At 50.8% G+C, this 27,275-nt stretch overlaps 1 protein-coding gene across 1 annotated transcript in view; it reads left to right on the top strand.

Moving 5' to 3' along the window:
* The window catches only part of CRIP2 (cysteine rich protein 2), a 55,458-nt gene that overhangs the window by 10,258 nt on the left and 17,925 nt on the right, over window positions 1-27,275 (top strand). The window contains exon 2 of the mRNA XM_090048821.1: window positions 23,397-23,491. Within this exon, the coding sequence (XP_089904947.1) occupies window positions 23,397-23,491 (95 nt within the window). The remainder of the gene's footprint in view (window positions 1-23,396; window positions 23,492-27,275) is intronic.

Raw genomic sequence — 27,275 nt, 5'->3', positions numbered from 1 at the left:
TATGTGGGAGAAATTATCTAATGCAGTTTAATTTTCATTATAATGGCATTTAAGGGTTAAAATATAAAACATGCTGGTAGGGGTACAAGGGCAGCTGGTAAATCTGGAAAGGGGTACTCAGTAAGAAAAAGTTTGGGAGCCTCTGCTGTAGAGCATTCAAACAACAGTTGGCCACTGTCTTGCACGTGGTGGCGGGTAGTAGCATTTATGTCTTAGTGGGTACAGTAGAAACTTAATGGGATTGTGATTCCTTCCTTCCTGTGACCCTGTTTCTGCCTCCTCAACTGGACTTCCAGTCTGTAAGGACCAAAGAGTTGAATTTCTACAGATCAAGAATATCTTACATTCCAAAGTCTGTCCATCTGCATCCCAACTATGCAGCTGGGCCAATAAAAGATATCACCCTATGAAATCCTTGCCTCTTAAATAATTCCTGGACTATCACAGCTACAACATCATTCTAACACTACCAATCTAATGATGCTGTAAGAAATGCTGCATAGCTCCAGCTTTCAACTTTACAGATAAAACTTTTCAGAGGACAGCTCCTTTTGTTTCAAAGTGTCTCACAGCACATCACACAGTTGGCAGTGCTCTGGAGTAGCAGTGATGCATCTGTTCCCAAACTGTCTCCTGATGAGGTGGAGTAAAGCCGATGCTGACCACAGTAGGTAAGGACAAGAAGGGCACCTAGACACATGCTCCGGGGTGAGGGGTTGGGAAGGAGCACTTTAATTAGAGTGACTCTCAGGAGCTGCTCTCATTAAAATGCCCACAGTCTTCTGTATTCTAGTCCCGCACTTCAAAATGGCAGCGGAAGCACCTTAACTAAAGCTTGTTCAACAAGCTTTAGTTAAAGTGCCCCCACCACCATTTTGAAGCACGAGACGCTGCAGCACACTGGAGTGTTTTCAGTTAATCAAATCTGCGGAACGCGTCGGAGTACATGTGAAACTTACCCAGGTGTCAGTTGTATCAAACCAAGGTGATCCAGTGTTGATAAAGAAGGTACACCAGCTAAGTGGAGAAGATCAAATAAAATTACCATTGGCAGCTGGCTAGGGCCTCCCCTAAACTAGCAAGTGAATGTGGTAAAAAGAATCCCAGCCAAGGTGAAAAACAAGTAGGCAAAGTCAACTGAGGTTTTCAGGGGCAGAAAAGCAGAGTGCGTTCATGCAGGCAGGAAATCAAATGACATGCCAGGTTAATGGCTCTGAGGCAAATATAAGAATCTGAAATGCACATAATGCAGCGGGAGTGAGAAACCCGGAAAAGTGTGCATTGCACAGAGTGGGTTCATTATGGGGAGGAAATGAGATGCAAAGCATACAGCATATTCCACAGCATAACTTAGGCCTGATTCTTGTTTCAGTAGATGGGGCTTCCTCCCTTGAAGGTACCCTTGATTTATACCAGCAGAGGTGATGGTTCCTCTCTCTCTGCATGAGGCTTCTCTGAGAGTACTTTGTTTATTTTTTCGAGGGAGTTCAGAGAGAGAGAGCGCGAGAGAGCACTGGTGTCTGCAGGGCTGGCTGGATTGGATTACTAGCAAAGAGCTGAATATGTATGTCTTGGCTGCAAAAAAGGAAGACCTCACTGTTGACGAAAATTTGAAGGCTGTTGGCAACAAGGAGGGAGAGGAATTCTTCAGAAAGATCCGAGGAGGAAGAAAGGGATAAGGTGCAGATAAATATCAGGGAGGGTTTTCTTAAGAATGGCTTTCTTGGAGCACCAAACAGCACAAAGGGAAGCAGTTATTTAGTTCACTTAATATTGGACTGGGTGAAGCCCTGGAAGATGTTCTTCAAGGAACAATGCCCACCTGACCATCAAGGGAGAATGACTTGCATGATCTAGAAAGAGGAGGTAGAAGTGTGTGTGCGCGCACGTGTTTTGCATGGAATGGGGGGAGAAAGCCCAGCCTCCCCCCCCCCACCCCAGTTTGATCTAAGCCCTTGCTTGCCTGCCTATGCTCCATGTATTTTGGCATCTCCTTCCCTTTACTGGGTTCTGTCAGGGCCCCATACAAAAGGGCAGGAGAATCCTGGCTTTTGCAGCAAAGCGGCAAAGACAGCATGGCTTTGAATTCTGCCATAGGTTCTGACCTCTGGGCTGCAGATAAACTTTGGCAATGGAGGGAAGCCGGGGGCTTGTTATCTTGCATGTGTGGTGGCCTTGTGCAGTGTTCTGCCATGAATTGCTGGGGCAGATAAGGCTTTTGGGCAGCCTGGCATTTCTGTTGGCTTTGTTCTTGAGCACAGCCTTTAGCTGGGTCCCATTTTCTGATCGCTGTCTCCTCTGTGCCCAGTGGTCTCTAAACTGACCTCGGGCGTGCTTCAAAGACATCTCTCTTCAGGGATGTTGCTTGTTTGAGTCCTGATGTTCCACATAGATTTGGCATCCTCCTCCCTTTTATTGTATTCTGTTGGGAGAGGAGAAGTCTGCAGACAAGGGGGTGGAGAAAGTCAGTCCTTTTACAGTGAGTGAGAGGGGGCGGCTCCTGCAGGAGTTTTTTGCAAGTTTAATATTTTTGCAGGGGGAGGCAGTTCTTTGTATTGGGGGGGAGGGGCTTGCAGGATGCAATGTACATTTGAGCCTTGGCAAGGGCAGGACCATGTTTAGATGCTTATTTTCTGGTCTTGGACCAAGGAGGGATTATGTGTGTGTGCCATGCACCTCTTTTCTTGTAGTGTAGCTTAATTCCAACTTCTAGTGGCAGCCTTCTGCCCAGAGGCAGTCCCCCTCATTGCCTGTCACAGAAGTTTATTTAGCAAGGAGTAAAGTCCAGTGGTAGTAATGCACAAATGAAAACAAGCTTACCCTTGAGCCAGGTTGACACTTCTGCCTTGCTCAGAGGTTTGGAGGACTGACTAGTATTTTCCATTTCCCATCCTGAGATGTTAATGCTATCCACCCTTTCTGGCGTACCTGCTCTCCTCGTCTCCTCCTGTGCCTTGGGTTGGGGTGGCTGCTTTGCCTGGGAGCTGATAGCATAATTAAGGGAGTCTCTTTAATCTCACAGGGGTGGGGCTCTTGGCTTTTTCCTGGTATACAGATTTCCTTCATTAACATGCATCTGATTTTATAGTCCTGTAGTCAGCACCTCTTCTTTCTCCCCCTTCTCCTCCCTCCTCATCTTTCAGTATCCTTTCCGGCACACAATTTCCTGAAGCACAGTGACAGTCAAGCATCTCTACGGTACAGTCACAACTGTTACAACCCTCAGTAAATAAATGGACAGCTTTCAACGCCAGCTTTGCCTTCAGCCCACACATGTGCTTACTGTGTGTCTTAATGACTGGCTTTACATGACAGCTGGGAAAGGGACTCCCACATTCCTTCTGCCCTGCTTGAGCGATGACCTGATGCCGGCACTCCCCTCGCAGTCTAATTAACTGCAAGAGGGAAGTGACCCCTGGCTCCTACTGCTCTTGTAGCTGAAAAATCATCAGTCACATTCTCAGCTGGTAGAAACTGAGCTGTGTTGACTGCAGTGGGGCTAGGCTGATGGACACCAGCTAAGAACCGAGCCCCAGGCGGTGAGGGCCTTCGAGCAATCCTCAAAGTCTTGCTGGCTGCCTTTGTCTCAGGAGTAAGGCTCTGACATGGTGTGTGGCACTCTGTGTCTAGAGAGGGATGGAGCAAGTATGTGTGAGCATGGTAGGTGGATGGGATGGAAAGAGTGGGCCGGGTTAGTGCGAAAGGACTTGCCTGGAGAGTCTGAGTTGGATTTGAAGTCTCAGGGAGCACTTTGAAAGTAGAACCCTCCAGAACAGGAGAAGTGAGCATGGGATGGTGCAGTGTTAAGGCCAGAAGAAAGTGGGGGCTACTAAGTCCTCTGTTTGGCTAACTGAATGGGAGCAGAGCCCCCTAGATCACATTACGGGGAAGCCCTGTGCTAGGGGATGTTGCAGGGCCACTGAAGCTGTTCTAGCAGGTGCTCCCAGCTGGAGGGTTGCTGCCTAGAGCTCTGCAGCCCAAGGTGCAAGGTGCCTCCAGGTCTAGCGGAGGGGGGTGGCGCCTGAGCTGTTGCGTGCTGGCATATCTCCAAGGGAGCCGCCTCGCAGACCTGGCTCCGAATGGGTTGTGTGTTAAGAGCTGTTTCACAGAGGGAGCCCCTAAGACAAAGGGTGTCTGTATGTGATGGCAGAGAGCTGAGATCCCTCCTGTGAGATTGAGCATGCCCTAGTGAGCAGAAGCAGAGGGCTGTGACCCAGGCTGCCAGTGGATGTGGACGTGCTGCTGTCCCCTCAGATAACATTATCACATGCCCTTCACCTGATTGGTTGGAAACCAGTCTGGAGACAAGGGAGCAGCAGAAAGGGATGCTGCAGACCCATGGCTATGTCCCCTCCCCCACTCAGGCCGGGTGTGCTACCTCCTGGTGTGCTGGGTGAAACCAGCTGGAAAATTGGATTAAAAACCAGAACCTCTCTGGGAGCTAGACGCTACTTTCAGCTGAGCATCTCCGAGGCATTGGCATGCTAACCAGGACGCCCTTTCTGTGTCTCTCAGTTTGGGGGAGGAAGTGGGGGAAGAGCCTGCCGAGCTGCTGCGTTCTGTTTCCTCTTCCTTCCCTGCCTTCACTTCCTAGGCATTGCTGAAGCTGCTTCCACATGTCTCTGGTCCTGACATCCCATGCACTGCATGTGGCTGGGGCTTCTTGTCTGTTGTATGCAATGCTGTGCTCTCCTTGCTCTTCCCTAGATGCATGGTCCCCATCCTTCAGGAAGGGGCTGGACCAGATGTGGGCGTAAGGAGATAGCAAAGCTCTGTTTTGCATGATGCTGTGAAGTGTGTGTTTGTGTGTGTGTGTGTGGGGGGGGGGGTTAGAAACTCTGCTTCTGCCAGGTTTTTTAAGCCCACTTGCTTAAAGCACAAGTTTCCTCTGCTCTGGGTTCTGCCGGTTTGACAGCTCCTGTGTCAGTCACTGGTGCTCAGTAGCGACCTTGTTACTTAGGGGTGCTGGTCACTTCCCAAGCGCACTGGGGCTTGCTCAGAATGATTGAACTGCAAGTAGCCTTGTGACATCTCTCCTGTGGTAGGCGTGAGGCCTTGCCCCCAAGACCAGCGAGAGGATTTCTCAGCCGTGCTAGTAGCTCCCTGCAGCTGCACGCCAGTGCAGAGCAGCCAGGCACAGATGTGCTACTGTTTTTCCCCCCTCTGCTTAGGGAAGGGACAGGCTGTGCCGGCAGGAGGATTTTTTTGCGAGCAGATGGCTCAGATGCTCTTGTCGGCGTTCCTCACTGGCTAACATAGACCTGCTCATGAGAGCAGGAGCCAATCGAAGCAGATCTGCCTTGCGTGATGCTCGGAGGAGCAAGGAGCTCTTCATCCACCTCACAGCTGGGCTCCGCTTTCTAATTCCCAGGATGGAAAGCGGACATTGCAAATGCAGTTCCCTGGAGGGCAGAAGGAGCCTCCCAGGGAAGCCACTGGGAGAAGGATAATTGCTCATCTCATGCTCTGAGCCGGGCTCCCTAGAGGCAGTTAGGTTTCTTTGTTACTTAGCTGGGTTGTAGGTACTGGGAGCTGGGTGGGTCTCTGTAGGGGAGAGACATCTGGAAAGATGGGAGGGGAGGCAGTGCTCTGTGTAGCTGCCACAATGGTCATGTTTGGACAAAATGCAAAGGTGAGCAGTGCCTCTGCTGCTTCCCCTCCTTCCCACCTCTGGCCCCTGTGCATAGGTGCTGGTTGGTTTGTCCAGTGAGAGAAAACTCCAGCTTTGTGATCCCAGCCTGGCTTCATATACTGGAGTCACATACTAGGGTGGATCCTGGAAATCTCAAGAACTGGCATGCTGAGCAGCATGTATAGCACTCTAGTGTCCACAGGGTGTGCATCCAATGCAGTTGTACAGGCAGAGATATATGTGGCTATATGTGCACCAGTGCATGAAGTTCACTCAAGCATGGACATGAAGCTGCTCAAGCTCTTTCAGAGATGCATACAAGCTGGTACACAGTCCCAGCAGTTATGTACTCCTTTCCCCCCTCCACTTTGGTTTGAGTGTGGCAGTCTCCCACCGAACAAGCCTGTCCTGAGGATGACTGACTCAGACTGGGTTTCTGAAGCTGAGAGAGACAGGTCAGGATCCTGGGAGCTGAAAATATTGGGCAAGACAAGGTGTGGCTGGACCAGAGACTGGCAGAGACCCAGTAGCTTGGAGTCAAGCACTCCCAACTGTGGGAGGTTCATTGCTTTCAGCCCTTCCCCAGACACCAACTGGGCCAAATTTTCTACAATGATAAGGCTTCAGCAGACTGGGCTAGGATGTGTTTCCTAGAAAGCCTGGTAATGGTGCAGCTGGTGGCTGCTTCTGGGGGGTTCGCTTGACCATCTAGCCCCGTTGCAGAGCATGGAGCTCAGGGAAGGATGGGGAGTTTGCCTCCAGCTATGGGAGAGCAAATGCTATGGCTGATTTGTGTTGGGATGAGAGGCGGCACCAACCTGTGCTCTCTAGGTTGCAGGTAAAGATGCTGGCCTGGGGGATTGCCCTGGTGCAGGATGGGGAGGTAGGAGCAGGCTGCCATCCATGGACCTGCTGGTCTCTGAACCCAGAAAAGGAGCAGGGAAGACTCTGGCTAGCCTGGCCCCCACAAGCCTTCGGGGTCTGGCTGGGTCTGAATTTTGGGCGGGTTCCGGAAAGAGAGAGAGGAAAACCTTTCTTGAAAAAAAGGAAACCAGTTGCCTATTTGTGGCTGCAGAAATGCTGGAGCCACCCTAGGTCCTCCTCCCCCTGACCCTCTCCCTCAGCAGCATTGCCAGGGCACTCTCCTTGCAGGAATCCGCCCAGTGCAGAGACAGTAAGTGACTCAGGGAGCAGTTTGGCTGCCAGAAGGGCCCCGTGCCCCAGACAAAGCCTCGATTCATTCAGCAGCTTAATTCCAAGGCAGCTTCTCCAAGGTGGTGGAAGGGCAGAGCGGCTGTGAGGAACACCCCCACCCGCTTTCCATATATATATATATATATATATATATATATATATATATATATAATATAATATATGCACACACACTCTTCCCCCTCCCCCACACCTTAATGCACACTCATTCACACTCTTGCACGCCCTCCTTTCTTCCCTTTGGAAGGGAGTTGGGAGCAGGGCTGGGCTGCTGGAGGACTGCTGGGAGCACTTGGAGCCATGACTTATGGGACCTGTGCCTGCTGCCTGCTTATGGCTTACTGTGCTGTGCATGCCTAGGGGCTCTCTGACAGTCAGGAGCTAGCAGCTCCGGTATCAGGCAGGCTGCTTCACTGCTCCGTGCCTCAGTTTCCCCCTCTGTGACGGGGATAATACTGACTGTATGAGACTAGATGGTCCAGCTTCAGCTGCCTCTGCCTTGGCACAGAGAAGATGCAGCAGTTAAGCATTGTCCCTCCTGTCCTCATTGCATTTGTAAGGGGTTCACGATCTTCCCTTGTCTACCTCTTGGGTAACTCTTGTGGGGCTTTCTGAGTTCTCCAGCTGGTCACAGCCACAGGGGTGGCCACCATCCAGCTCCTGGCCTGGTTGAGCAGGGCTGAGATGCCATTTCCATGCATTTTTAGAGGGAGGAGCCAGACTTGTGCCTAGGCTGGGGTGTCCAGCTCCTTCAGCCCTTTGTGCACTGTGCCCTGGATTGGATGACTCCTGGGCTTCTCTCTCTGCTGAACAAAGATGTACTGACATCTGCCAGGGTGCTCTCCTGGGCAGGCTTTGCTTTACTGTGGGAAGTGCTTTGCACTGGATCTGCCATTCTTGCTGAATCATTGGTCCCATCTTATCTGGCAAGAAGGTGGCCACTGGCCAGGCCAGCTTGGCTGCATCAATCTACCTAACCCGTAAAGTTACTGTTGCAGCAGTAACAAAGTCAAACCTTACTGGCTTCCTTGCTAATGAAGCTAACAATGCCATGAAAAGGCTGGATTGGAAGCTGAGGCCTGTGTCAGACCATAGCAGACAGTAGCCAGTATGTAGGTGAAGTGAAGTCTACTCCTGTAATTGCCTGCTGGGGGGGTTACACAGAGCTCTTTCCTCCTTTCTGTTCACTGCACCTTCCTGCAGCGCCACCTACTGCTGTGTCTCATACATCTGTTCTGGGAGAGTGCTTTCTAGTCATTTTGGCAGTGTGTCCAGGCTGAGCCAGTGGTGGGGGAAGGAAAGGTGAAGTTCTTTCCTGCCACGCTGTGTGCAATAAGAAACACATAGCAGTGATGCAAGTGGCTTCAGTTCCCCTCTGGAGGGAACACAGAGCTTCTGTGCAGGCAGCTGGCAAAGCATTGCCGTGCGCTGGAAATGGGACATTACATCATTGCTGCATCCTGCACTGGAAATCTGGCTGCTGAATACAGAAATCTGTCACTTTGTTTTCCCTCTTCTACACTCCAGGACACTGGAGGGGGCGGCTCTCCTGCCCTTACAGAGCCGCAGACACAATGAAGCCTGCTGGGGACTGGCTCCCTCTAATAGCAGAGATCTAGGAACCCCTCAGGTTCACTCTTCTGAATCAGAACTGAGGGGACAGTAGATCATAGTCCCATCTACAAGTACTGGCTGAACTATACTTTGTATGGGAGGATGATATGGGAAAAAAGGGGAGGAACACCTGCCCTAGGTAGGAGGAAGCCTGTTTGAGGCCTAACCCCTGCATAAAGTCTGGTTTGGTCTTTCTGCACTGGGTAAAAATTATCTGGGGTTCCTTACTTAGTCCCTTTCCTTGTTGAGGCAGATTAGACCTGCATCCACTCCCTTCAGATACAAATGCATCCCTACATGGACCACTTCCTAAGTGCTTGCTACTTAAAGGCTGAAGAATTCCTGTAGCCATTGAAAGAAGCCAGATGAAGCCCTGCTGATGGTCTTTAGTGGCATCGTCTTTTTTGTGGAGGCTGAGTAGGAGAAGTTAGTGTTGTGCAGGGCTGGTCTGGGCTGTGTCTGTGTCTTAACATGCCAGCTCTGAAGTCCAGAGGGTTCCCTCCAGCAGCTTTGAGCAAGGTAGGAAACCTCTCCCCTTTGGAGTGTTTGTACCTAGATGGGTCCTGTTTGTCAGTACCTAACACCGGAGCTGCCCTGTGCTGGTTTCCCTTCTGGCAGACAGCTCTGCTACTGTCTGCTCCTTAGAGAGCATCAGGCTTTTTTGCTCTAGTGTGGGTCACACTGGAAGCAACCATGGGAAGAGCCTTCATGTCTTGAACATTTTTTTTTCCTTTGGACAAAATATGATTCAAAGGCTAGATCCTCTGCCCTGCTCCATCAGTGGCACAGAGGAGACAGAGCTGATGCACACTGAGTCTTTGCCTGTGACTGGCTCCCCACTAGCCCTGGAAAAGGGGTTGCCAAAAGCATGCCAAGTGCAACACGGTCTAGGCAGTCCCTTCTGGGGCTGCTCCATCTGGAGGAACTGAGAGCAGCCCTGGGTCTGGGGTCTGGCTTTGGGAGATAAATTTGTCTGAAGCAATACAGTTGCAACGTGCAGACTTATTAAAAGGTAGGAAGTAGGTCATGAATTGAAGAGGGGGTTTTGGCTGACTGACCTCGGATATGAACAATCTCATCATCCAAAAACAGGGGACCAGCGAAGCAAAGGGACTGAAAAGTGGATATTGTCCCTGACTTGCAGCAAGTTGGCACATCTGCCCCCTCAGTCTCCCGCAGTGTGTTACGCAGAGACTCACATACATCTGTTTTATCACTCAATGCTTGCAACTTTGCTCGTCTCATCTTTGTTACCAAGTAGTACAGCCTGGAATGAGCGCTTCAGGAAGGACTGTGCCAGAGGCTGGTGTGAGTTGGAAGCGGGTGCGTCTCAGGTCCTGAGTCATCTCCGATCTGGCAGGCAAATTAACAGGTGTGTTCATTCTGACTGATCTCTGCTGAGTCAGCAGTCTGGCTGTTACCACTCTGGGCAGGTACATTGAGACCCCAGAGACTCCAGTTGTATCCTGTGGTACTTCGGTGTGGGCCCTGGCTAGTCCGCTTCTCATGCCCATTTGCAACCAAGATTTCTGATGTCACTACTTCTGTCTGGTCCTGTTGGCTCTAGCTCTCCCTCTGATGCCCGTGCCTCTGCTGTGTGAGCAGGAAGAGTAATGAAGAGCTTTGGGACCATCTTCCCCATTCCTGAGGGTAGGAGCATTGCTTCTGTTTTTATGAATTGGCTTGAAGGGGCTGATGACTGAGAAGGGTGTTGCAGAAGCCCAGACCCTGGTGCCACTCACCCTGACTCTGAGCTGTGAGTCCCACCAAGGAGCAAGCTCCTGATGGGAAGGAGGACTTGAGCAAGGCCTTGATCCTTTGCAACTCTGAAAGCAAGCTTGTATATGGGGAAAAGATGCTGAGAGAGCTAGTCCAACCTGAAGCTGCATGTGCATCTTTGCATCCTTGCGGTGCTCTCTGTATGGGGTAACACAATCTGCTGAAACTTTCTCAAAACTGAGAAATGGCAACCCCTTTTTTTTTCTGTGTAACTTTTTTTTCTGTCCTGGAGCTGGAGATGCAGGTGGGGTAGGTGAGGGGAGAAGAACAGTCGCATTACTGTGCAACGACAATTTACTTCAGGTTGACAAGCTACTATTTGCTTTGGTGACAAATTACACTTGCTTGCCCCCCATTGACTCTTTTACCTTCTGAAGTTCAGTAATAATCTCTCCTTGTGGCATCTTCCAGCTATGTCATGCTGTGAGGGAGATTTGGGGGACCTTGCCTCAGGCTGACCGTCTAGACTTGGACCCTGAGTGACGAGGGTGGAATACACCTGTGCCGTGGCAGTGTATCAGGTGTTCAAGAGGGCTGCACAGTCTCCTGGCGCAGTGATGCTGGTCTGCCTAATGCAGATGCCTGCAGCGATATCCTAAGAAGAAGAAGCAGCCTTTTGTGGTAGTAGCTGCAGCAGCAGTTAGCATGAGCCAGCACACCTGATGTTGAGTCGTGTGACTTGCTGCCAACGTAATGCAAGGTGAATTTGAGGCTGCATGAAGCCTCTACCATGACTATAATCACTGGGACGTCCTGTGAAGAACTGTCTGGGCTCTGTTTTTTCCTCAAGTGCCTTAGATGAGCCTGCATGCAACGAACGGGGTGGCTGGAGTCTCGGCACGTTGCTTGGTCCTGGAAGGGCTGTGGTGGTGCGTTGAGATGGCTGGAGTTTCAGCTCCGGTGTTTCGGCTTTGTGTGGCGGGTGAGGCGAGGAGGAGGAGTCATGACAAGTCAGCAGAAGTGTGTGCTGTGGCCTCGGCTTGGGGAGGGGTGTGGTGTCATGTTGAGCAAGGGGGGTCTTGGCTCCCTGCTCTGCCCAGGGGCTTGGCCCTTGATGGGGCCGGCAATTGTGTATTTATAGAGCAGACACAACGGAGCGACAGGAAATCTGCTTCTCTCTGCGGTGATTTATAGGAATGGGCTGCCGGTGCCCTGGAAGTGGGTTTGGGGTGGCTCCAAGCTGTTTCCTCTGCTTGCAGTAAACAATGCAGCCCGGAAAATTGTCCTTGTGAGCCCGGGGGCTGTCAGCGTGGTGAAACGATAGCTTGTTTGTGTTCCCTCGGGGAGCATAAGGCCATTGTTCAAGCAGGATAACTGTGGGCAAACATCTGTGACACGGGATTAGATCACTCGGCGCTTCCACCCCCGGCCCGACTGCATTGTGCTGAGGATGGGCCCACCTGAGGGACAGAGGCGGTCAGCCACCCCACCCCCAAGTAGGTCTCCGTGTCAGGGGTTGCTCCTTTGCCTTAAGGAGTCAGATGTATTGCTAGGTCTCTTGTCATCCCCGTGCATCACCTCTTCCTAGGGGCTCTGGTGTGCTTGCTCCCCATGTTGTTAGGGAGGCAGCATAGGGATCTTTGAGCAGTCTGACTACGTGGCTGAGGTTGGGGTGTTTATTCAAGGCCTTGATTTGGCATTGTGTAGTGTGATAAAAGCTCTGAAGATTTGTCCTGTCCCTCACATGATCTCTAGCTACCTGGCCTCACTTCTTGGGAATTCCCAGGGACCGCACAGCTCTGTTTGGGGTTTCTTCTACTAGAGCTACCGCGTGCTGCAGACTTGTATGTCTGCAGTCCATCTGCTTCCTGTACTGAGGGCTGCAAGCATCCCGCTCTGTGCTGTTAGCCTGTCACGCCTGAGCATGGCTGCAGGGACTCTTCAGGGGCTGTAAGGGGATGCTCCTGGGTCCCTCCCACCCACCGCCCAGCATCTAGTTACGTTGCAGTCATGCCAAGTGGCCAGGATGCATCTGCCGCACTGTGTGGATGACCCTGCCTCCTGAAATATTAAAAAGCAGCCAGTCATCTTATCCTGCTGTGTCCCCCTCGAGGCTTGGGATGTAGGGGGGTGCGGAGCAAGACAGGAGTAGGCTCAGCCCGCGGCAGGGCTGTAAACAAGATGGCTTCTTTCTGACAGTTTCTCATTCTTTTCCTTGCTGTAACAGGCAGGAGAATGACAGTCACTGTGGGCTGTAGGGAGAAGTCTTGACTGACGCCGCTGAAGCTCAGTCTGGGGAGGGGTAGCCTCCCCTTATTGCCCCCATGGCTATGCCACTGGAGCAGTTTATCTTCAGGGCTCAGTTTACAGCTTTCGCACTCCACTTCCCTTCTGCAGAGACCTGTCGGATACCTCTGAACACCAGGAGGATTTCTGGGGCTCAGGGGTGGGAGATGGCAAAGAGAGTGCATGAGAGACAGCAGGGCAGGCGAAAGACCCTGGCACATCATACTTGTCTTTGCAAAGTGCTTCTCAGGCCAGGAAGCTGCACAGGGTCCAAGACAGTGATTGTTGTGAACCTGGGCTTTGCTTTTAAATAGGGGCTCTGTCTTGGCAAGGTGCAGGGGATTCAAGACGGGGGAGGAAGCCTCTGGGCAGTTCTCACTTGAGTTCTGATTGGCATGGGATTTTCTTCCTCCACCCCTACCCGGGACAGCTTGAACTAGTATCCACTGGGGGTGCGGGTAGGTATTGTAACATTGCATCCCTGCAGCCTGCTTCAAGCATGATGGCTCCATATACCCTCCACCAGTCTGTCTGCTGTAGTATTGAGAGGGAAGAGAAAAGGGACTGATTCCCCCATGTTTAGGCTGTATAGGTCACTGGAAGATGGGCAGTTGCTGTTTGTGAGGAGCGGGGGGTGAGGTTTTGACGTGGTGTTTGCTGCGGGGGCGAGTCTGGCTGCATGCAAGGCTGTGGAGGGTCTTGGTCTGGCTCTTATTTCATCCTGGGTGCAGTGACTTTCTTTTCAGGCCACAGTCTGATGAGGAGTCCCTGAGTGGGGCTGAGCCTTTTGTTCAGGAGAAGTACTGATCCAAGTAATGGGCACAGGGGACCTTGTTTTCTCTGATACCTACTGGGGGCTGCTGAGCTAGGTCAGTTGCTGGGACCTTGATGAAGGAGAGGCCTGGCCTGGCTTACATGGCATGCTGGCAGCGGCTATACCCCCCAGGCAGAAGGCTGCCAGGCTGGACCGTCAGGCAGACTGCAGTCAGCTGGGGCACGGGCTGCCTCCTGACAGCTGTAGCAGGGAGGATTCCTGGGATGCTGCGGGGAAGGGAGTGCCTGCTTCTTAGCATCCCACGATCCAAGGCAGATGCAGGGGAGTGATCTTGGCATGAATTTGGGTAAAGCAGGCATCACCTGTAATACAACAAAGCAGGGCTCTGCTTGGTGAGCAGGGGCAGATGGGAATTGCTGACTTTCCTGCCTGTATTACATACCATCCTGCCAAGCTGTTATGTCAACTGATAACCTGAGTGCTGTTTTACTTGGATCCCCTGACTGGTCACTTGTGCTGGGGATCCCGCTGGTTTACTAGAGACTTCTGGGCTGGAGTCCAAAGCTGTGGATCAGCTCCTTTATTTGAGAGAGACAGTTCCAGTTCCTAGTCCCCATGCTACAGCTTGATCTGGGGGATTGAAACGAAAGCACCAACACAGCCAGGTCTCTATAATAAATGCCAGGTGATGCCACGGTTGTTGGCGCCTTCCATTTATTTGTGCCTCTACTGATGCTGGCCAGTGCTTCCCATCTTGGCACCCTCAGATGAGGGGACTCAATGTGTGAGGACCCTATTGCTGTACTGGCTGGGGGCTGCAGCTTTCTTGAAGGTTTTCTGCTTGGACTAGCTTCTCCTGGCTCCCCGTGTTCCTATCAGTGAGGCCAAGGCTGGGTCTGTTCTGAGGCAGCGAGAGTAGCAGTTTTATGCTCTTACCCTTTCTAACTTGGGCTTTAAACATCCAGTGGGGATTGATGAAGCCTGTGGCTTGCTGGGGGTGATGTTTCAGATAGCTCGTTGGGCACCTGACCAGAGAGGTGGCAATATGTTGTTGATGTGTGTGAGATACCTGGAGCCTTTGAAGACATGCAGGACTACTACAAAGACAGCATACTTCTTCCCTCTGGCTGGAGGCTCAGCAACCATAACCCACCACATGCTCTTTGCATTCCAGACCTGCCTGAATCTGTTTTAGTGGATCCTCCCAAGTCCCCCTGCTGCTCTTGCTAGTTTTAAAAAGTAGCATAACTAGAGGTGGGTGATGGGGGCATCTGCCACAGGTGCCAAGTTAGGAGCAGTGCTGGAATCGTCCTCCGCCCCCATGCAGTCTGTGCCTCGATAGCACCACCATGCTGGGAACTCCAAAACAGTTCCCACCTGCTGCCACTTTAAAAGGAAGAGCCAGGGCAAGCAGAGCATGTGTGATAGTGGCGGTGGCAGCGGCACAGCCAGGACTGTAGGAGGTCCTGACATGGTAAAGGATGCTGTCGCCCCACCCCTGCTCTTGGAACCTGTGGCTCTCCCCTGCTCTCAGCACCACACATGTGCCATCCTTCCACCCCCTGCTTTCCTGTAGTGTTTCTCCTGGGTGCCAGCTCTTGTTTGTTACACCAGTGTTTTTAAAGCTCTTTCATGGATGGGAAGTCATGCATACTCCACTTCCCTTTGCCACCCAGTGTGGGAGTCCCAGCACCATCTGTCTTTCCTCTTGTACCCCGAGCATCCCCTATTCCACCTGCCTTGCATTACCTTGGTGTCTAGACCTTGTCTCAAGGGTTGAAACTTCAACAAGATTATTCAAGCCTGAACCTGGCTTCTCCCCACTCTTACCTTCCTGTAACTTAAGTTCAATCTTGGATCCTAGCTGCCCTCTACTGTATCCTGACCTGCCTTTGGTATTAGAATGAGTGTTGGCCCAACTAGCTAACACTGTGAATAACTTGTTACTTTCATCTGGCTGCTATTTCTATGCCTTCTGTTTTAAAATGATACCTACCTTTACTAAAACCTGTGGCATAGTGCTTTGTTTCCTCAGCAGTCTGCCTCTTCTGTGTGGGTACTTGTAGCCAGCAAGTGTGGGCTTAGACTGCACATTTTAGCTTGTCTTTGCTCTCTGTTGAACTGCAGATATCTGCCTGGAACTGCACTGAGTCACTCCTTGCAGTTCTGTGACCTCAGCAACATCTACCTCCTTGCCGCAGGGTCCCCCTGCCAAGATGCTCCTTGTGGAAATTTCAGTACAACCTGTGATGGATTCAGGTGCAGCCCCAAGATACTGAGTGTGCTTCCCAGTCTTTGCTTTTGCAGAAGAGGAGTGGAATCTAGTGCAGCTGGAGTTGATCACTTAAACTGTCATGCTTTTGAGCTCATGATTGCCACAGAAAATTGCCTGCATGCTTCCAGTACTGTAACCATCTAGCCAAATACAAACATGCAATTCCCTGCTCTGTGCACTATGCTAAATCCAACCTGGAGTGGGTTAATATAGTAATGGGTTGCTTTTTTGGTTTCATTCTTTCCATCTAGTAATGCAATTATATCTCTGAGGCCAGAGTTTGAGTGGGATTGTAATGAGCTGGGTGTGAGCATGGCTGGGGATTAAAAGGAGTGTGGCATAAAGGTGGAGTCTCTATAAGAGCATTGGGGGCTGAGGGGTGGAGAAGTGTGGGGTGGATACTAACATTGGTGATTATCCTTAATTGCATTGGAAGCAAAATAGCTTGCTCAACATTGATGGAAATTACCTCTGCCCTCCCTCTGAATTCCCTGCAGCCTGATCCAGCCTTTCCCAGACAGGAGGTGGGAGCAGTCTCTCCCTACTTCAGAGCCTTTCTGACTTCCCTTTACTGCTTGTTTTGTTGCACCATCAGTCAGTAGCATGTACACTTCTTGATGATGAATCTCCTTTTGTTGGCCTTCAGGCCAAAGTGTACTTGCTAGTTCAGGTGTTGAACAGAGGGTTGCGGAGATGAGTGTGGATGGTCACAGAGCTCAGGGGAAGTGTGGAGGGACTGTATTGGCAGAGGCACCTTGGCTGCAAATGAGGATTTGAAAGAATATGAGGGAGGAGCAGGAGTAGGGATTTGGTTGTCCTTCATCTCCAAACCTTACTCTGCCATTCTCTGTTCCCCCCGACTTGTCTTAAGTAGCTTCCTTTGAGTTTGTGTAGCCCTGTCCCCAGGATGCACCTGTTCAGAGTAAGGGCCTGTCTTAGGAGAATGTGGCACATGGCTATTTTTGTATGCTCCCTTAGAAATGGCAGCTTGTTTTACCAGTGCACGTCTCTTAATTTCTGCTTTGCTGCCTGCAAGTTCTCTTTGGTCCAGCAGGTTGGCTACAGGGGTGGCTACAGACTGATTTGAGCAGTTGCACTGCATTGTGGAGGGATACCGGGTAACTTGAGTCACTGGGAATGGACCGTAGAGCCTTTCATCCCTTATGGTGACTGGCAGGTCCCAATTTGTCCTAATGGCAAAGGCCCTTCAAGAGCTCCAGCCTTTGTAATGGGCCCTTGCCTTGTGAAGGGCCTTGCAAAATACCCCTCTGGAGGGAAGGGCACATGAAGGAAGGGTGTACTGGCCCTATGCATCTCTTCCACACATCCCTGGATCTCTTGGCAAGAGAGCTGTTGCTATACTGAGCCTGCCTTTTGCGAACTCTTGGCATTTCAAGATGCCAAGGACCATCTTTGGAGGGGTGCAAGCACGGATTAACAGCTGCCTCTCTCCTCCGCAAGTGCACTATGGGAATGGAAAGCCCATCCCAGCATCTTAATCAGAGCAGCTGCTCTATATGCACATAGTGTGTGACATAGATAGCATCTATTCCTGCTTTTCCTGCTAGATTGCAGACTTCTGGTCTCTTAAGGCCAGAAGGGACTGTTGTGACTTGTCTCCTGCCATTCTGCATAAGATTGACTGATCATAGCTTGCATCCAGTGATCCTACAGCTACAGCCTGCCTTTTTAGAACAGCTTTTGCCTTTGCCTATTTCTACTTCCTGTTCTTTAGATCGTGTTATGATCTAGAACAGCTTGGAAGAGGGAGGTGGGGTCTAGAGTGGCTGTGAGCTGTAAAGCCAAATCCTTATTATACCTATGCATCTCCAACTAAATTACTGAAGGGAAGAATTTGACTGGCACAATCCTTTGCATTTAATATTTATGCACAGAGCCATTAAGAACCTGTCCCAACTTTCATGTCCCAGACTGAGTGTAGAGGTAGAAAGTAATGTCTTTGTGTTCACTCATTTTTTTTTACTCGAAGGCCTAAGTAAAATTCAAATTTTTAGTAAATTTCTGTAAGAAGGAGAAACTAATAAATGAAGGGTTTTTTAAATGTGCTTCTGTTTTAGTTTTACAAATAACATACATAAAGCCCTGTTTTCTTGAAGAGGGCATGAGGGAGTTTCTTTGCTCACAACCCTAAACATATTTGTCAGCACTCTGCCCAAAAGCCCTCTCTCTCTAGGCTTCTTTTTTCAGGGTTGCACTACCAGAGCTTCACAATTTAGGATGGTTTTGCTCTTCCTGAGAGTTGGGGGGGAAAGGAAGGGATTGTTCTGCCCTGACCATCACAGGTGCCGTTGTAATTGAGACCCTGCCTCTCTTCTTAGTTCAGCATCTCACCAGCTCTGCATCTGGGTGATGCTTCCTATTTCATCTTCCCCTAAATAAAGTGGTATCTCATTTGTTTCTTATCTAACCTGAAAGGAAGGCAGCTGTGGTGCCCACCAGGTTCAACAAGGGAGTCTCTTGACTCCTAGTATAACAGTTTGTAAACCATGAACAAGCCTGACCCTTCCCTTGCCACTGAGGCGACAGAATCAATAAATGTAATGACATTGTGGGTTATTTTGGAGGTGCATCTAGAGTAGAACTGAACTTCAGTCATGCTGCTTTATTTGCGTTTTAAATATTTTATTTGGCTCTTCTGATTTTGTTTTATGATGACTTAAATCAAGTTTTACCACTTCCAGCTGTGTGTGGATGTATGTGAGAGAGGGGGACACTGGGGAATTAGTGGATGTGTAAACTAAGAAATACCTCCACAGATCTCAGTCCCACACAGGAAATAGGAAAAGAGGTAGGAGGCAGCATTATAGATGTACTGGGGAAGACTGGCTGGGAAAAGAGAAGAGTAGCAAAATGAGTTAAAGCTGCCAGTAAGAGCTCAGGGGAACCCTAAAGGACTAGCTTCAAAATATCTGGGGTGGGGAAGAGAGACTGAAGGTGGAGTGGGGTGAAACTGGTGATTCAGGAACGGCAGAGAGAGCGCTGCTGTAACAAGAGACAAATGTCTGAGGAAAGAAGGGATAGGGACAGGCATGTCGATACGCAGGTGGCTATTGATAACGAACTAGTGAAAGAATCCCCGGGGTAGCGTAGAGGTTGTGTCCCTATCAGGTACTCTGATGTGTGTTCAAGGCCACAAAGCGGTGGGAACTGCTTTGTGAATTCCTCGAGCAGCTGAGAAATTATTTAATTGTAAAATAAAGGGAGAACAGAGGAAGATAGCAAAGGAACTGGAGAAAGCCAAGGAGATGCCAGTCCTGAGTAAAGAAGGAATGAATCAGCCTGCTTCTAGTTTAAAGTCAACTCCAGCCCGTGCTAAGCAGTTTGAAGGCAAAGAGTGAACCTCAGGGGAGAGGCCTCAAAGCAGTAATAGCTCAGTAGGACTCCAAGCAAGAAGCTGCCCAAGGAACCAGACACTGGGCTTTGATTGTGCTGTTTCAGTTGCTTCCTGCTCTCTGGTGCTAATTCAGTATACAACAGGGGAGCTCAGGGCCCTAATCCTGCTGGACAAACCCGGTGAATGTAGAGAGCTTTTGGATATAGACAACGCACTGGACAGAGCTCTAGTGAAGACGCTTGGTATTTGGCCTCTTACATTATCTTTGAAGAATGGATGTAAGCAAGGTGAGACCAAGAGAACTGGTGGAGGGTGACTGAATGCAGCTAAATAGCATTGGGGATATGTGGAGGGGGGTACAGCATGGAAGGCCTGAAGCATCATTAGGAACTCTTATTTCTCTGCCACCTGGCCCTTCACCTGCTGGTGAGATCAAGACTCAGTGATTTCCCCTTTCTCTATCCAGCAACTTGATGGAGCTGCAGGGTAGAACTAGCAAGACCATCCAGGGCTTTGCACTACTGGTACCCAGCACTGCCTCTCTCTGATGATGCATGTTAACAGTGGGTCTCCCAGCTTTCCAGATGCTGGAAAGAATTGCAGCTGGCCGGAGCTGGGCACTGTTGGATGGACATGGGGAAGGGACAAAATCGAGCAAATGTGAGGACATGCCTGCAAAAGAGGCAGCATTTTCCTTTAACTAGACCCAGGCCTCAGAACTCACTGCCTGGCAAAAGAAGAGGACTGGCACTTTTTGCCACACCAGAAAACTGAATGCAGAGCCCTGCTTTACATGGCCTTATTGCTGGATTTTTTAGCTATGCTGGCTTCTAGCAGCAGAACTGGGGAAAATAAGTTAATGTTCAGTTGGTTTGGGAAAGCACTTGCCTACCACACTGAGAGGGTGGATGACCTTGTAAGTCTAGAAAAATGCTGGGTGGAGGGGTATCTGGAGAAATGCCATCTCTCCTTGGTTGTCTGGAGGAGGAAGTAAACAACATGTCAAGGAGATTTTTTTTTTAAATTGATGCTAAATTGGGAAGGGAGAGAGAAAGCCAAGACAGGAAACAGAAAATGAGATTTAACCTGGACCAATTAAACTAATGCATGGAGAAAAACTATCAGAAACCCTGGCATTTAAAAGGGGAGAGAGAGCTGGGAAGCAGCAGTGTTGACAGGCAGGCAGACATGAGGTTATAATGCAGTTGCAATGCAAAAGCAAATGTGATGGAGATGTGGCAGGGGAGTTCTATAGCCAGATGTTTGAGGTTAATAGTCCTTTCCTATATATGACTGCAATGGGACCACACCTAACTATTCCCATCTTCTGAGCAATTTCTGTATAGAAACTGGAGGCAGTTCAGAGAAGAGCAGTGAAACTGAGTTAAGAGCCTCTAGGGATTTGAACAAGGGGGATAGATTAAAAAAGCTAAATGTGTATAGACTGGCAAAGAGACGAGTAAAGGGTGGGGGTGGACATGGTAACAGCCTGCAAATATTTGAGTGAGAGAGGGGTTATTTAGGGTGATAGCCAGTGGTAGAAATAGAAGCAATAAATAAAAAAAGGAAATATCAGTTATGGTGGAATTGTCTCCTAGGGCTAGATTTCCAAGTATGTGTCTGTGCAGCTAGGTCGAGATTTCAGAAGAGGCCAGCTCCCATGGAAGGTATCTCAGGAATGGCCAGATTTTCAGCCATGGCTAACTCCTACATATGCTGCTGTTGGGGGCCTTGGGGCCAGATTATCATGGTGGGCACTAAGCTCTTGCTCCAGAGATCTCATCTGGAAGTTGTAGAAGAGTGCATGCAATCAGGCAAGGTGTTGTCCTGGCTAAGTAGCTGGTCAGATATACCCCAAACCTGCTCTCTTATGGGGGAACAGAGTAATGTTTTTAGAGCTTTGAGTCCAGACCCTAGGGTGACTATATGGGTGGGACCATAAGAAATCCAAGACAACATACCCCCCTACCCCCCCAAGTGGTGGCTGCTCACCCACCTGCCTGATGCACCATCTGCCTCCTCCTAGGATTGCATCCTGTGCACCTGTGATTCCAGGACTCTCATTTTAATTTTCACCAACTGGCCAGGACCAGCTTTTGAAATCCAGGACTGTCACAGTGAAATGGGCCAGGACATATGGTCACCCTGTCTACGACTCTCTCTTCTCCCGTTGATGTGGGGTTTTGTTTTAATGGTCTCTAGAAGGATAGCTCCTCCAGAAAGAGATCACTACTATGGACTTGCTGGGAACTAAGCTGATTGGTGAAAAGGGATGGATTCCTGCCTTGGGTCTCCATCTGATCACACTCCATAAGCTGCAGGAGGCATGGGGGTTACACCTGGCTAACTGGGGAGTCACTGATTCACTAGGGCTGCACCTTTCTGCAATAGTTAACTTGGATCTGGTGGGGATGTGATGCCAGAGGAGACATAACATCAAAGTCCTGAGTAGCTATTAACCACCCCACTTGCATTTTTCACAAGTCAGTCTGTTAAGTCCAGGACCTAAAGTAAATTCCAGTCCCAGGAAACTATTGCTTGCCTAGATTATAGACTTTATCAGTCAGATCCTTTATTTTGTGCACAGTTAAAGCATCGTGTACTCCTGCTACCTTTGAGCAATAACTCTGCTGACTTAAATTTCCACTTTCAGTTTTCCATTGGACACAGGATTTTTCTGCCCTTCCTGAGCCCAGTATTGGGAAGGGTTGCACTTTGGAGCTGCCACGAGGTAGCTCTTTCCATCCCAGAGGCAGCTCCGTTTTTGAATGAGCCAAGTCATTCCTGTGAATCCATTTAGGTGGTAAAGGTGGGATCTTTCTGGAATGAAGGCAAGAAGGTGAATTCCATCCCCTACCAGTGTCACCACCCAGGATATTGACCCAATGCAAAATCTGACCCTAATGCAGGCGCTTGCAATTATTTTGAGTGGAGGGTTGCTTACCCAGTTTTGGCAGGCTGTTGAGGGCCGCATGGGTAGCCCTGCCCCTTGACAGGTGCCCTGCCTCCTGGTCACCATCTTGGGACCAACATCCCAATGTCTTGGGATTGATGTCCCAGGGCCAGCACCAGTGTGGCCCAAAGCAGGGCGCGGGCTGGCAGGGGTCTGTGGAGCCAGGCTGGGGAGCACCAGCAGGGAGAGGGGGGAGCTGGCCCAGCTCCATAGAGCCCCTGCCAGCTGGGACCCCGCGCTCCTGCCACCCTGCTCTGGGCCCCACCGGCACTGACCCAGGGGCACCGGTGTGGGCCCTGTGCTCCCACTGGGTCCCTGCCCACTCACACCTAGTGCCCCCCAGACCTGTGGTGCAGGCAGGGGGCAGCACACAGCTCTGACCCCCTGCTCGCCAGCAGGGAAGAAGCTGGTGCTGAGCATGGGGAAAAGTGGCCCGTCACCTGCCCCGTGGCTGGCGCCCTGCATTGCAGGTGCTTGTATCCCGTGTGGGGCTGTCCAGAGCAAGCACAGACGGCCCCAGGCAGGCTGCGAGTGGCTGCAGCACAGGGTGCCGGCCATGGGGTGGGTGAGGGGCCATTTTTCCCTGCGCTCAGCACTAGCTTGTAACCTGCCTCGCTGCCAGCCTGGCAGTGGGGCTGCATTACAAAGTGGTGCTGAGTGCAGAGGGGGAGAGAAAGCAGCTCCTTCCCACCCCATGGCCGGCGCCCCACGCTGAGGCCACTCACAGCCGGCCTGGGGCTGCCTGTGCCTGCTCCGGACAGCCCCGCCCAGGCTGCAAGTGCCTGCAGCACGGGGTGCCAGCCATGGAGTGGGCGAGGGGCCACTTTTCTCTGTGCAGGGAAGGAGCCCAGGGAAAAGCTGAGTGGGAGGGGGGAAAGCGGCCCCTCCCCCGCCCTGTAGCTTGTGCCCCGCGCTGCAGCCACTTGCAGCCTGCGTGGGGCTGTCTGGAGTGGGCACAGGCAGCCCCACATGGGGCACCAGGTGTGTGTGGGGGGGCCGCTTCTCCCCTCGCTCCTTCCCTGCCCAGGTCCCCCCCCCTTACCTGAGCTTCCCCTGCCGGGGCAGCCACGTGCTCCCAGCTCAGAAACCCCTGGCTGGGGGGCTGGCCAGGCAGGCCTGCTGTTGTTGGAACCTGCCTGGCTTCCCCTGGGTCGTACTGCCCTTGGTTCCTGTCATTTTTGGACAGGAGAAGAAGGAAGTGACTTTTGGGGAAAGTTCCTGAGAGAATGTTTCCTGCTCCTCAGAGGCATCCAAATAAAGGTGTTTGTGTGGTGGTACAAACACCAGAGCAGGCCCTGAGACGCCACAGCTTTAAGCAATTCTACCAGTGTGAACAATTTAGCATCAAGTTAAATGGCAAAGCTTATTGTGTATACTTACCCTCCTAATAACAGTGCAACCCCTTCAAATGCAGACACAGCTGTACATGGGCTCCACGTCTGGCTTTGGCCTCTAGTCTGGAACTCACAAGAAGGCTGCTTGCCACAGCTGAGCAGATGGCTGCTGTTGGCCTCCTTACCCCAGTGAAACAGAGGCTTATCCTGCTTTCTCTTTGTTTTGTTTTCTTTCATGCAGCTGAGAAAGTATCCTCTTTGGGCAAAGACTGGCACAAGTTCTGCTTGAAGTGTGAACGCTGCAACAAGACCCTGACCCCAGGGGGCCATGCTGAGGTGAGAGCAAAGTGCAAAAGTGTTGTATTTTCCTCCTCTTTCCTACTCTGACCCTGGAGTGCAGGAGCAGGGGTAGACATGTGAACTGGTCTGGGGATTGAAGTTGAATGACCGCTTGGGGGGGTGGGGGGGCAGTTCATGGGATGCTGTTGTTTGGGGTGGAAGCAAAGGCTTGTCTCCAGCCCTCGGGGTGAAGTTACGTGTTACACTTGGAGTGTTAAATGATGCTACAGTTAGACCGGGGCGAGCAATTAGTTTGGGCAGAGGGCCGCTTACCCAGTTTTGGCAGGCTATGGAGGAGGCCGCATGGGTAGCCCTGCCCCTTGAGAGGTGCCCCGCCCCGGTCACCATCTTGGGACCAGTGTCCCAGGGACAGCACTGGTGGGGCCCAGAGCAGGGCACTGGCTGGCAGGGGTCTGTGGTGCCGGGCTGGGCTGCACCAGCAGGGAGAGGGGGGAGCTGGCCCGGCTCCATAGAGCCCCTGCCGGCTGGGACCCCGCGCTCCTGCCACTCTGCTCTGGTCCCCACTGGCATTGGCCCCACGGGCCGAACAGAATGGCCTCACGGGCCAGATCCGGCCCACAGGCTGTATTTTGCCCACCCCTGAGTTAGATCATGCTGTGAGCAGTTGGACCTTAAGGGTTTCTTGTCTGCACAGCTCTGACTTGCCACTAGAGGGCTGGCAAGTCAGAGGGGGGGGCATGGGCACCTGGACTCTTATCCTTGGTTGGGGGGTGGGGTGGGCAGGGGTGCGGGGTTGTACATCCTGAGATGCTGGTGGACTGCAAATTGCTCATTTTATTTTGGTGGAACAGGTTGAAGTAACCGCAACGTAAGGTAGGTAGCGCAGCCCAGAGTTAACCCTTGCCCGAAGTGGCATAACTTTTAGGTGTTCAGAGAGCACTTAGCATGTGTTAACAAGCTTTGATGTGTGGATGCCCACATTTTAAGTGCCCTTAGTATGGTCTAAGTGTAATGTGCAACTGCATCCTCAGTGGTATAAGGAGGATGGCTTTTAATCAAAACTAGCTGTGAAATGTTCTGAGAGTCATGTACTTCTTTTGCTTAGGGAGGCTGAGCTGTGCAGCTAGGATAGCCTGGGGGGAAGGTGGGAGTTTTGAGGCAAGCAAGGCCCTTCCAGGATCCTAATATCCACTAAAATCCATAGGCAGGTCTAGGATTTAGAGAAGGTGGGTATAACAAATGCAACCAATGCTGTAGCTCAGACCATGAGGGAGCATGGGCGCAAGGCATAGTTGGAACCTCTGGGCTGGCATGGGACACTGGGTGTGGGGGCTCTGGGCAGGAAGTAGGCATGGAAAGCTCCCAGACTGACCTGCACGTCAGGGCTTTTCTGTCTGCTCCAGGGCCACTCCTGCCCTGGTTCAGCTGGGCTGCAGGGAGTGGCTGTGTGGTGTGCTGGGCTTCCGGGACAGTGGTGGCAGCAGCTGGGTGGGTCCCCTCTTCCAATGCTTCCTCCCATCCTGCCTCTCTCCTCCTGGGTGTTCCTTGCTGGCTGAGAGGGTGGAGGGCTCACTGTGCTACATGATGGAAGGAGGTATGACCACACCACTGCATCCTGCCTTGAATCCACCCCTGCTCAAAGCAGACCTGCAGCGGGAGCTCTTTGGTTTGTGTGAGTCCCAAGGTCAATGTATTGGGGTCTGTGAAAACTGGATCAGTTAAAATACTGGAAATTGGGCATTTCTAAGTTTCCTACCCCTGCCCCCCCCCCCCACACGCACATACACACACTCTTTTGCGGGGTGGGGCGGGATAAACCCTGAACCAGTCCATAGAGTTTTGGGATTGATGAGATGCAGTTTTCTTGCATTACAGCCAGAAGAAAATGCTATGGGGGGGTGGGGGTGCAGCATAAGGCCTTGCTTTTATAGGCCAGTTCAGGGACTCTGCCTTGCTGAGAGATTCTGGGAACATGTGACACTCATTGACATTTTGCTTTCCCTGCATAGCAATGAAAAGAATCCAGTGGGGTGGTGCTAGTACTTCCTGAGTTGTCACTCAAGTTGTTGTCAGCAAAGGTGGACGCTTTTTGGCTAGTTCTGTTGCACGTACAAGATGGGAGAGGGGGCGGAATAGAGTGCAGCTGCCAAACTCAAATCAGCACTTAGGTGTGGAGATGTATGGGGATGGGAGAAACAGGTGGCCTGGCTCCGTCCAGGGGAAGAAGAGCTTGCATTCTCCATTAAGCTCCTAATGGGTTTAAACAAATAACTTGAATTTTATTTGAAAATACGGCTATATTCCTTGCGTTCCTGTAGAACATAGTTTTGCCTCTGGTGGGGGCTATTAGGATATCCAGCTTCTAGTCAGCATCATGACTTGTAGCTGTAGGCCTGGGGGTGAACCCCCAACAGCTCCACAGTTCTGAACAAGCTACACTGTCTGATATCTGGAACTTGTGCACAGGTTATGGTAGCAAACTCTCTCCAGATTTCATGCACTTCCCATGCTTGATCTCAGCCTAATGATGAGTTTCATTGGAGGACAGAGTGCAGTCCACTTAGCTGCTACAACTGCTAGACCTGGATGAAGAATCTGTTCTTGCCTTACTTTGACTACTACATTTTTCACATGCAGATAACTTTAACTGTGGGAGTTCTTGACTCTCAACACATGAAACATTGTTTTTCCTGAGGCCTGGTATCTTTCCTGGAGGAGGGCGAGTAGGGTGGTAAAGTAGATGGGGTCAAAGGGGTCAAAGTGAATGAACAATCCCTTCAGAACTGAAACCACTGAGACAATGAGTCTCATTTCTAAAATAAAAAGGAAATAATGCATGTTAAAATTGCCAACAAGCAGGAAATTAAGTGTTGTCATGGTAACATTGAGTTGGCACTTCCCTGTCTTGGGTATCTCCAGTATCTGTTTAATGGTATGAAGAGTCATGGATTAAGTTGGATGTTTAACGAGAAATCTGGAATAGAAAATGGTCCATCTGTGCTGTGCAACTGAGGCCGGTAGCTGTAGAAACTCTAAGCCAAACTGTGGGGGTTGGGGGAATGGAGCAGAGGAGAGGGTGTCTTGAAGGGAAGTGTGTACGGAGGGTGTGGGTAGTGTACCTTGAACCCTGGTGGTCCCAGCATCTCTGAAGGGATGTTTGTGAGGCTCTTCCAGTCATTGTAAGGATGACACTCCTGCTCTAAAATGTGCTTTTCCTTTTGGGCTGGATCTGAACTGCAAGGAGCTTTGTAGGCTGGGGGTAAAATGAGCAGCAGTGGCAGCACTGCAGGGATTACCGCAGCTGTTGCTAATCCCCCTACCACCGACGTGTTTCTTCAGCAAAGTTCCATACATGGGAATTTAGTAGCGGGCCCTGGCCCCTCCGAGAGCCCTGTGGGCTGGGTGAAAGGGCTCTGCAGACTGTCTTGGACTGCCCTGCGTTAGAGTACCCCCCAAAGTTGCACTAGCTTGCTCTAGGGCCAGACTGAATCCTGAATATCCTAGGATTTGGGAGCCAAAAAAAGGGAGCTGTAAGCCACTTCTTGCTCTTCTGCAGGTTCTGTCACCAACCACAGCAAACGTTCTGGTTGTAGTGCTGTGGTTTTTTATTTTGTTTAAAGTGTTAGGGTCAGAGAGTTGAAACAAATGTTTTTGAAACTTGATTTTTATATAGCGCTTTGCATGCCAAAGTGTCACTGACTTTTAACAGACTTAACTGGTGCTGGGATTAGCTCTCATTAGTGTCTGGCACTTGCTAGCTGTTATATTTTAGCACAGCGCCATACCATACATGCAGTTCTTGAGAGACTGGAGCCTTTTC

The sequence above is a fragment of the Crocodylus siamensis genome, chromosome 5 (genome assembly GCF_052110815.1).
Source record: "Crocodylus siamensis isolate JL-2025a chromosome 5, ASM5211081v1, whole genome shotgun sequence".
Classification (NCBI taxonomy): Eukaryota; Metazoa; Chordata; order Crocodylia; family Crocodylidae; genus Crocodylus; species Crocodylus siamensis.
This window is presented reverse-complemented; position numbering and strand designations above follow the sequence as displayed.